Source organism: Cydia pomonella, chromosome 19, assembly GCF_033807575.1.
Source record: "Cydia pomonella isolate Wapato2018A chromosome 19, ilCydPomo1, whole genome shotgun sequence".
Lineage (NCBI taxonomy): Eukaryota > Metazoa > Arthropoda > Insecta > Lepidoptera > Tortricidae > Cydia > Cydia pomonella.
In genome coordinates, this window is record NC_084721.1 from 19,225,045 (window position 1) to 19,235,601 (window position 10,557).

The window sequence follows — 10,557 nt, forward strand, 5'->3', positions numbered from 1 at the left end:
ATTATTGCAGGTGACTAAATAAAAACAAGAAAAAATAATAGAAACAATTGCACTACGAAAAAAAGAATCAATAAAAGTTAGGTAGGTTTGCTGTGTGCGGTGCAGCAAAACAAAAGGGTTCCGGGCTACAACCGCGAAAATCGATGTTCGTCAATTGCGGGCATTTTTCTCAATCACTCTAATTATTCTTTCTATAATCTTTCTTTCTCTTTTAGTCTAAATCTTTCTTTCTCTTTTAGTCTATTAATATATATAGTCTTAGTGAGAGTAAAAGAGAAAGATTCCCGCCATTTGCAAATTTCGATTTTCGCGGGAGGCCCCCTGGCTCCGTAAGACGCTCCACTGTTTCGGGTGAAGCACTGATAATTCTGCTAGACGATACTTTGCGGGTATTAAGCAAAATCGTTTTTATTAAGGTTCCGTAGCCAAATGGCAAAAAACGGAACCCTTATAGATTCGTCATGTCCGTCTGTCTGTCCGATTATGTCACAGCCACTTTTTAAGTACTTTTATTTTTACGTATCTGTGGCGTTTCGTGACGTTGCGCTTAATTACAATAATTTAATATGCAAAATACCCTTTATTTGCATTTTAGTGTCAGATTTTTATTTGTGCATGTTTAATGAGACTAATGACAGTGCATGCACTGCAGTGTGTGTGTCATGACACACGAAAGCAAACTCAAAACAGTTTATTAGTGTATTTCGCTAACTTTGCACCTACTATAAAAGACCAAAGTGAGTTAGTGCCATCATAAACGATTTTTCATATATTTTTTACACTATGTCGGTGGCAAATAAGTATACGGCCCGCTTGACGGTAAGCAGTCTCCGTAGCCTATGTACGCGTGCAACTCAGAGGAGTTACATGCGCGTTGCCGACCCTAATACTCCCAACCCTCGTTGAGCTCTGGCAACATCACTCACCGGCAGGAACAACACTATGAGTAGGGTCTAGTGTTATTTGTCTGCAGTTTTCTGTACGGTGGAGGTACTTCCCCAGTTGGGTTCTGCTCCAGATCTGGAATTAAAAGTGCAATTTGACTCATAAGATATTTTGTTTAAGTACAAGCACCTCAAGTGATTCACTCGTCTTAAACAGTTTTATCCAAGATACTAAAATATCATTTCAGTTTAAATATTATTTGGAAATAATTACTTAACTAAATGAACCATAACAAAACATTGATCCTTTTTCTCGAACGCCTACACTTTTGCTATTAGCAACGCCCGGAGCCCGACTTTGCTACGAATAAAATATAATAAGCAGGAAGGTATTACAGCGTGTTTTAACTTACGGTCCGATTCGAAGAATGATTGAGACACGTTTAAGATCTTTAAAAGATCGATAACTAATCGACATGTCAACGTGTGTGTGTGTGTTCACGTTTATTTCGATTCCGGTGTGATTCCAATAAGATCTATGATATTTCTAACGTCGAACGGCCCGATTCGAAGAATGAGATACGATAACGATAAGTTCTGGTTTAGATGAGTTCTCATTTCGATTTCGTTTGTATATCGTATAATTGACAGAAGCAGCTCGATTCGGGCAACCAATGACGCTTTTACGTTAGAATATCGTAGATAGATCTTATTGAGATCACAGCGGAATCGAAATAAACGTCAAGTTTGACATGTCGTTTAGTTATCGATCTTTTAAAGTTCTTTCCAAGATCTTAAACGTGTCTTTATCATTCTTCGAATCGGGTAGTTTTGTAGTAAAATGATAGTTAAGGGATTTTTTTTCTAAATCCGTGTATCAAAACGATACGACCGCCTGTTTTTTTTTTGTCGCTATACAATTTCTTTGATATGGAAGGTCACTTGTCACTTTTTAACATTTATCAAGAAGGATATTTAGAATTCGACCCATAATGGCATCATTGCCACCAAAAAGGCGTTTTGCACTTAGTTACATAAATGTTTTTTTTAATTGGTATTAACTCTGAATGTAAGCGAAATCCAGAAAAAAAGATAAGTATGACATTTTAGTCTCTAAATGTGATCAGTAATACACTTAAAAATTTTCGGTTTCTTCATGTGACACCGTGTAGAATATTATTATCTATTATTCACTTGTACGCAGCTAAATTTTCAAGAACATCGCAGTCATTACATCAACGTACTCGTACCTATACACATACGTGCGAGAGAAACAGCTGATAATGCGTACAGTAGACCCATCCCTCTGGTCCAAGAAGATTCAACGTCGTAAACTGCATCTATCTCGTCCATTGAGGTTCGGTTCAAGATGGGGGCTCGAAGCCCGAGTGAGAGGCAGCTTCAGAGATGCCATGACGGAGTTCTGGAGAAACTGCTCCGTGGAAGGAGTAAGGAGGATCGTCAATGAAGACACACCACAATGTGTGAGGTACAAGCATTAGTAGCATGGTTATGATGCGTTAACAAATAAATCAATCAATACTACTCCAGAAAATCCCGAAGAAGCATACATCGAATGAGTCGATTGCTCTAGTCAAGTCGATAGCAAAACGTTGAAAGGGTGCAGCCTATAAATGATCGTTGCAGAGATCTTTTGTGAGGCCTAGGTCTCCTATAATCTAAGCTAGGGGTTTCTAAACTTTTGGACCACGGATAAGCCTCAACTTCCGTCGGGAAAATATAAAGGGGCTTTTCACACGGGCTATAGTTGGTCTGGGATTTGCCAAGAGTTTTCCCAAGCCAAGCGATGCAAATTCGCCTGACACTTTGACCTGAGCTTTTAAAACATCTATTAAATGTCTCGATGTTCCAGATACCGCTGGATGCTGCTAGTAACCATCTCCCTCGTGGCCGGCTTCCTGACGCTCTCCATGAACCTGACGCAGCTAGTCACAGAACCCCCCCTCGTCATCAGCCTGCAGAACGCCCAGCACTCCATCGAGCATCTGGCTTTTCCAGCTGTCGCATTATGCAGCTTTAACGTTATCAGCCAACGGAAGTTGAATGCCATTTCAGCCAAAGTGTAAGATCATGAACATTTCCATCAGCATACTTTCCAGCTGTCGAAAAATACAGCTTTAATGTGGTCAGCCAACGGATGTTGGACACTATTTCAAATCTCATGCGGGGCACTCATGTATTTTAAGTCGAAGATTATTGTTGTTGTGTTTTTAAAAGTGTTTTTGTTATTATCAACGACAGTGTGATAGTTAGTCCAGAGCGTAGTAAATGTAACGCTGTAATAATGTGGTGCTTTGTAACGAGTAGCTTCAATGGGAGCACAGTGTAAACAACACTTTAGCGTATGACGTAGTGAGCGTTGTGTGCAAGCCTTAATATGAAAATAATCCCAAAACGATGGTAGTTCCTCGCCTCCCCTGCCACTGCGATCGCCCACGCCGAGCAAATGATCGCGGAAAGCTACAGCCCGATGGAGCGAAATATGTCGAGCAATATTCGATTTGAAATACGTGAGTGACCCGTTTAAATATACCGGTGTCTCACGGAACTTTGATTATTAAAGTTACTTAGCTTATGCTTCAGGTTAAATTACTTTTCTTTTCAGAGCCAGTGTGGGCCAGAACCGCACCTACTCTGCTAGGGCTATTCGCTGGAATCTACTAGATTCTGGCGCCCTACTGACCCTGCCGCTGCTCAAGGTGGATCTCCAGTTTGCGCACTATCTCTCTAAGATTGATTCTAGCGGAGTACTGAACGTTACGTCACTTATGGTCGAGGTTAAATTTGTCTTCTATTTTTAATCTCACTTTTATGATGAACGACTGATCTCTTTTCTTATTTGCCATGAAGCCAGTATGTCTCACGAGTTATACTATTTTCTGCCGATTTTAGTATATTAACGATAAAATTTTGATTGGGCTTCGCACCTTATTTATCTACAGTTTCAATAGAGAAAACTCCTGTCTGTTTTTACATGCCTTGCCACAACTTTTTTCTGAAATTCATCAGACCTCATTTTCTCACTCTTAGTTCACACTTGATCTTAGCTCGTTAATAATTGACCGAAGCGTTAGCGAAGGTCTCTGTTTTAACACGGCCATTTTGCTTTTGCGCCATTAGCGTCCATGACGCTTAAGACCATTGTGAGTTCACTGTGATAACGAGTCAATAAACTAAGTATTTTTCACTTTTTCATTTTCTAAGCTTAACGCGAGATCTAGAGCCACTAGTTAGTTTAGTTTCGATTTTACTATTGCCACTATTATTGTAAGTTTAGCTATCTTTATATTTTTCATTTAAATTATTTTACAGATAAAGTTATTTATAACTTAGTGTTTTTGTAAATATGTTTCTTTTTTATTTTTATTCTTGATATTTCGACAATACCTAGGTTGTCCCTAGCTATGTATACATTGACATTTTCTTTTTTGTCGTGACATTTCTTTTATGACTGACATTAATTTTATAGTTTTTGTTTTAATGTTAAGTTGACGATCTTTTAGTGAAAGCCTTTGTTTTATCCTTTTGTGTAAAATACTGTGTCTTTTTCTTTAAGAAATAAATAAATCTAATCTAATCTATCGTATCATATTTAGGAAATTGAAACAAGTAAAAATTCAGAGCCATCACACGTTCTTCTCAAAAATCCAATGAGAATTAACTTTCACCAAATGTTCTATCCCCAGCTAGCCCCGAGTTGCGAGGAAGTCTTGCTGAAATGCTCCTGGGCTGGTAGAGAGAAACCCTGTGGGAGATTGTTCGCAACTCGCATTACCTCCGTTGGAGTTTGCTGCGTGTTCAACGGTCGATATGAGTGAGTTTTTTTTACCTTTTTTATTTGTTATTTAAACTTTATTGCACAATAAAAATAATTACAAATGGTGGACTTGATGCCTTAAGGCATTATCCACCAGTCAACCATAGAGCAAAACAGAAATTCTCCAATGTGGGTGTATTGAGAAAAATAATTCAGAAAAAATTACAACTATAAGTAATTTTGAATAACTATACTACTACTTCATACATTTTTTTTATTATACATTACACCACCTGCTCTTAGGTACCTAATAAGACAGACAGTCTATTTTTCGTTGTTTATAATCCTGAGGATAGGTATAATAAGTTTGGCCTCATTGGATCTTTCGTTCTTGACAAATATATAAAATAAACGATTTTTCGACAAACAACCGAGAATAGGCATTCACTCTTTCTTTACAAGGTGTAATTTAAGTATTAATATTTGAAACTGCAGAATATGAACTCATTATAAGTCAAAAGAGGTGCCTGCCGCTACGGGACGTAGGACCAAGGGGCCTTCACAGTGTTCACCAGAATACCGTCTTATACAGCTTCAAGCTAACAACAGTAAACTGCGAACATTGATGCAACGTGCATTTGACCAATAGCGAGAAGCCCTTCACAATTGAATTTTATTTAAATATTTCTAGGGATTTCGATCGCCAGACCCCTCCGAAGATCTTGGACAAGGTCGGTCCAGAAAATGGTCTCTCGGTGGCCATCAGAGAAGACGTTAATGACTTCGCTTATGTGAGGAAACCATCAAGTGGCATTGAGGTATGTTTTTTTTGTAAAAGTGCATTTATTTAACACGTATGGCACATTTCTTAAATTCAAACATTATTATGGCTGGGATGCGTTATGGACGCAATCCTGTGAGCCAGCGTGCAGCGACAGGACCACAAACTTTTGCCAAAATTCTTACTTTGATAATTGTGGCCATTGTGGCGAAACTCCAATGTCACGAACCCCTAGATCGGATTTTACTTAGTTGGAGAAGTATCTTAGTGAGTGATGAAGGGTTTATGGAGAACGTTATGCAGAATTAATTATCCAGTAACTTACAAATCATCACGGATTGGACCCAACCATTTGCTGCGTCATGCAACACTGACGACGCTGGCCGGCCGCTCGGAGGCTCGGAGCTCGAGGAGATCGTAAAGTATGTACGAGTTAAGTCCGGATTAAATATGTATTTAATTATATTTTTTGTGAGCGTTCCGATTGAACATCTAGCGACCTGTACTAAGGAGGAGTTTTGGCCGACAGGTGTCAGGTTCCGGCGGTGCCACGGTTGTCTCCCTGACACTGCGGGGTCGTCAAATGCATCGAAACTATAATTGTGTGTTGTTTAGTTTTAAGGTTTAGCTATGGGCCAAAACTAGCCTAAAAATAAAGATTTTTCATTTCATTATGATTGTCAGGTGCTGATATTCGACGGCACCGAATACCCGTTCCTAGAAGGCGGGTCCGTACGCGTGCAGCTCGCCCCCCGCGAGACCTCCTCGTACTACACCATCTCCGTCCGCGCGCAAGTTGTCAGCCCAGAGATCGTCTACTTCACTGAAGCTTGGGTGTGTTAATCTCGGTTCATCGTATACTGTCTATGTACATCATACTAATAAAAATGTTACTGTCTTCCCAGTAAATGTAACATTGTATGCAGCGTGCAGCATTATCCTGGACTATTGGGTTACAATCGGTCATGTCTGAAAAGTTTAGCTCTTTGATAAGATGCGCAATTGCGCATGTGAACTCACGTCCCAAATCTTCTACTACTTGTTAACCTGGGTTTCTTATTTATGAATGTTTCGTGTTTTTGTCCTCAGGTTCCTATGGTGCATAACTTTCTTTTGCGTGTTTTTGTTGTTAGCGTGGCTGCCGCATATCCAATCCCAGCCCCGCTCTCGCCAGCCGAAGCTACTCCTGGTGTCTGCTGGAGTGCCGCCGCAACGCCGCGCTGCAGCTGTGCGGCTGCGTGCCCTACTCGCTGCAACCAAGGCAGGAGCGGGTTTGTACTCTCAACGAGCTCAGCTGCTTGAACAAGCACCGAGGTAAAAGATAACCCTACCTAGCCGCACATGGTCACGACCAGATTATTAGGAGAAGCTCATGATCACTGTTTGTAAGAATGAATGGATGGACGGATGAATGTATGGCCATGAGATCAGCTACTTAAAATAGATACCAATATAATCAAGGTGCCTTTCAACCAAGATGAATGATGATGAAGATGAAAGATATTAAAGGGGGCGACTACCACTTATATCCATTACTGGAAGACTCAAAGTTCATGGCGATGGAAATGGTGAATATTCGGGAAATCTTGGTGTATTGGCAATCTTAGGCAACCCCTAAAATCACAGAAAACAGGTTCTTCATATTTGTAAATTGGCCATTATAATGCGCGTGTGAAAATCTGTATTCTTCAATGTAGACCTATTATAATGCACTTAATAATATTACTGTAATATGGCCATAATGTTACTTTTGATTTTTTTCCAGAGAAGTTTATGTACTACCACCCCATGGGCTACACCTTGGAAGACCCGCACGGGGAGACCCTAAGCGAGGAGCTGCAGGATGCCCTCTTCTGTTCAGAGTGCTGTGCGGATTGCGCTCGCCCCGTCTACTACGTGACAGCATCCTACGCACCGTATCACGGCCGGCATAAGTCAGTGTTCTTGGACAAATTCACGTGAGTCAGTGATCTTGTGTCTAAATTACCTACTTTACAAGAATCTACAATCTCTAATATGGGTTATTATAAGTAAAGTAACAAAATTATGTCGTGTTCCTTGGCTGTAAGAGTCAACCGGGATAAATGCACTTGTGGGGTTATTGCGTAGGTACATTAATTCTTTTTCGAATATTATTGGTCGGAACGGTCTCTATGTTACGTTTTATTCGCAAGTAGCTCAGGCTTTTATATCTAGATGACGGGAGCTCTTGTAATTCACGCTATTTAAAATAATCTTAAATAAAAAAAAACCGACGCTTTTGTGCTTACGAATAAATTATTTCTGGCAGCTTCCTTGCACAGAGTATCGCGATACAACGAGGAAATGCTGTCAGCATCTTCGGCACTATACTGCAGGGGGATAGTTTTTAATTATTTATTTTAAAATTAGTTTTATTTATTTTTAGATCTAGATTTTAAGTTTTATAGGTTATATAATGTGTAAATAAAAAAATCTATTCTATCATATTAATTTTAGCCTCAAAACTTTGGTCATAGAGGCGTTCCATTCTGGTCTTCCTAAGCAGTTCCATTTCACCAAATGCCGCTTTCTAAAATGTAAATGCTTGATTTGTTTATAAAAACATAAAAATCACTATATGTATACATTTAAGATTTGAGGAGTTCCCTCGATTCCTGATAGATTGCATCATCAGAACTGGGTTCTGACAAAAACGGGACTAATCTATATACTTACATTCAAAAAAAGAATTTTCAAAATTAGTCCAGAATTGACGGAGTTATGGAGTAACAAACATACAAGCGAATGGAGAACCATAAAATTTCAGCTTTTTTTTGCAAAAGACATGTGCACGCTCACAACTTGAGGAACAGACATGCTAGTTACTGTAAGGTGAAATTACTATTTCAGTTGGTGTGCTTTTCTACCTTTTCTATATGTGTCCTACATGCGTGAGAAGATCGTAATAGGGCAAGAAGTCTCCTATTTGAATACGTACTTTCCTCAGTCACAGTTAGAAAGGAAGAGCTTCTCTCCTTCTACTCTACTGACCTTCTGTAAGTGGATGTGTACGAACGCATGAGTTAGAGGCGACGAAAAAGCTTGTAGACTGTCTTCCCCGATACGACGGTCTTCATCACATTGACCTTAATTATTTTACTTGCCAGACACGGCCTGTCACTGATAAATACGAGCGTGTTCCACTTCTTCTACTCGTCGGAAGACCAGTATCTGTACGCGGTGATGAGTAACTCGGACTGGTACGAGACAATCGGTTAGTATAGTATATATATTTTTGGTTTAACTTCTTGTCTGTGTTAAGGATCGTGGAAGGACCGAGATATACTGAAGAACCCCAATATCTTATTAAATATTCATCGGAGGAAAAACTGTATCTAACATAACATACTTATTTAAACACATTCTTTACGATGGTAAAAGAAAAAAAATATGTTCCAAAAACGACCCTCCTAGCTCCTACCCCATAACCCCAATCATTTATTCTTTTTACTAGCATTTTCGTAATGTTTACATATAAATATACGTGTAATATTTACTTTGTCTTTGCAAAAATAAAATTTTGCGACTCCACGGATTCTAGAACCACGGTATGCTACCAAAAGTCCTAATCCTACCCATCATAGAATACGAAGCGTCGGACGCCGGACCCGGACCTGTTCTAATGTTTTTCCCTTATGGTGTTCATTAACATTTTAGGCTCAATCAGCAGCCAATGTGTGATTCTCCTGGGCATCAGCCTGGTGGCCGTGTTCGAGTTAGTGTTCCACTGCACCGTTAGATGGCGCCACCATTATAAGCGGCGCAGGAGACTACGAATACAACAGAAGGCATTCGCATAATAGATTATTATTATAAGTTAGTTAGTTTAATTGTAAGTTACTTTTATTATGTGTTTTTGTACAATAAAGAGTTTACTACTACTACTGCTATTATAGTTGCATAGTTTTATGGTATTAATGAATATTGAGCGTTGCGAGGGTTTCAAGGCACGAGAGTTAAACAAACTTTGCCTCCGAGTGAAACACAAAATTTTTCACCACGCCAATGCGAGGAAAATACTAACTGTGAAATATCAAATAAATCAAACCAAATCAAATACAAATCAACGTAATAAAAAAATATCATTCAAAAGTCAATTCTACCAGCTAGCTAACTTATGGAAACAACTCAAAATTTGCATCTGATTACTTTGCCCCACATGTGGATAAAATGCAACTTTCTCATTAGTTTTTGAACAACCAAGAGGGCCATTACCAAGTGTTGCGGTGAAAAATAAATTTCGTTATCTGCTTCTCTATCGTTCGACTATGCGAGAGTATCACTCTTGCATAGAGGAACATAACGAAATTTCGTATTTCGCAGTAGACCCTGTGAATGTGCTAGTGCCTCCCCCTACACAAAGTTTTGCATAGTATTCCCTATTAGAACACTTGACTCACACATGCAAGACTTTTTTTTACCTAAGTAGAACTTGGTGTTAAGATTTTTCCTACCTTTGTGAACTTTGAAGTCTTTGAACGTATAATAAAGTGCTTGATAATTCTGCGTGGTAAAAAGTTAGTCTCGGTAATAAATACTACATTAGGTAATTTGGAAGTTTGTGTTTAGATAGTTTTCGTATGATAGTTGTAGTGTGATTTCAGTGTCAGGTGACGGATCTTGTCTTTTATATTCCTTGATACACTTAATGTATGGAAAATTGACTTCGAGGTGGCATTTAAAGTTAGGTCTGTTTGTTGTCCATGTTGTGGAATATTGGGATTTACGTAGCGCTTTCCAGTGTCACTAATTTGAATGCAGTCCACCTAATTAATATTGATTTTGGCTGTATCAAATCTATTGTAGCTTAATATAATTGACTTAGATCAAAATATCACCCTGATTTATCCCTTATTGAAAATTATAAAAATCAATGAAGGGAAAGACTGGAAGAGAATGGGCATTAAAAATAAGCCGAAGGGCATCTGACAAAAAGAAATGAAATCCCACCAAAAACATTTCATGTAAAGTGTGGCCAAGACTAACATGCGCCTTACGTAACATTACGGCCCAAAGAATTTCCTGGATTCAACGGGCATCAGTAATGAACTTTAAAGGGCTGTCACAATAGATCACTACCTGGTCGACGTGGC

The 10,557-nt window shown here is 39.0% G+C and overlaps 1 protein-coding gene across 3 annotated transcripts; it reads left to right on the forward strand.

Annotated features, from left to right (window-relative positions):
* Nucleotides 1–228: 228 nt before the first annotated feature.
* Nucleotides 229–9,506, forward strand: LOC133528439 (pickpocket protein 28-like). Of its 3 annotated transcripts, none has more exons than XM_061865828.1 (10): nucleotides 229–819; nucleotides 2,758–2,967; nucleotides 3,511–3,682; nucleotides 4,592–4,719; nucleotides 5,354–5,480; nucleotides 6,128–6,277; nucleotides 6,577–6,757; nucleotides 7,209–7,401; nucleotides 8,572–8,678; nucleotides 9,122–9,506. In XM_061865828.1, exons 2-10 carry the CDS (start codon nucleotides 2,768–2,770, stop codon nucleotides 9,262–9,264), a joined length of 1,401 nt encoding a protein of 466 aa, XP_061721812.1. In that variant the 5' UTR covers nucleotides 229–819; nucleotides 2,758–2,767; the 3' UTR covers nucleotides 9,265–9,506. The 3 variants fall into 3 exon arrangements, with proteins under 3 accessions (XP_061721812.1, XP_061721813.1, XP_061721811.1); XM_061865829.1 differs by having other exon boundaries at nucleotides 229–737; XM_061865827.1 differs by lacking the exon at nucleotides 229–819 and adding an exon at nucleotides 2,136–2,373.
* The last annotated feature ends 1,051 nt before the right edge of the window (nucleotides 9,507–10,557 follow it).

Excerpts from the sequence above, each read along its gene's own strand:
- LOC133528439 (XM_061865827.1), top strand. The coding sequence starts at position 2,168 with ATGCGTACAGTAGACCCATCCCTCTGGTCCAAGAAGATTCAACGTCGT. Across the intron at positions 5,481-6,127 it reads AACCATCAAGTGGCATTGAG|GTGCTGATATTCGACGGCAC; the intron begins GTATGTTTTTTT and ends TATGATTGTCAG. Across the intron at positions 7,402-8,571 it reads GTGTTCTTGGACAAATTCAC|ACACGGCCTGTCACTGATAA; the intron begins GTGAGTCAGTGA and ends TTTACTTGCCAG.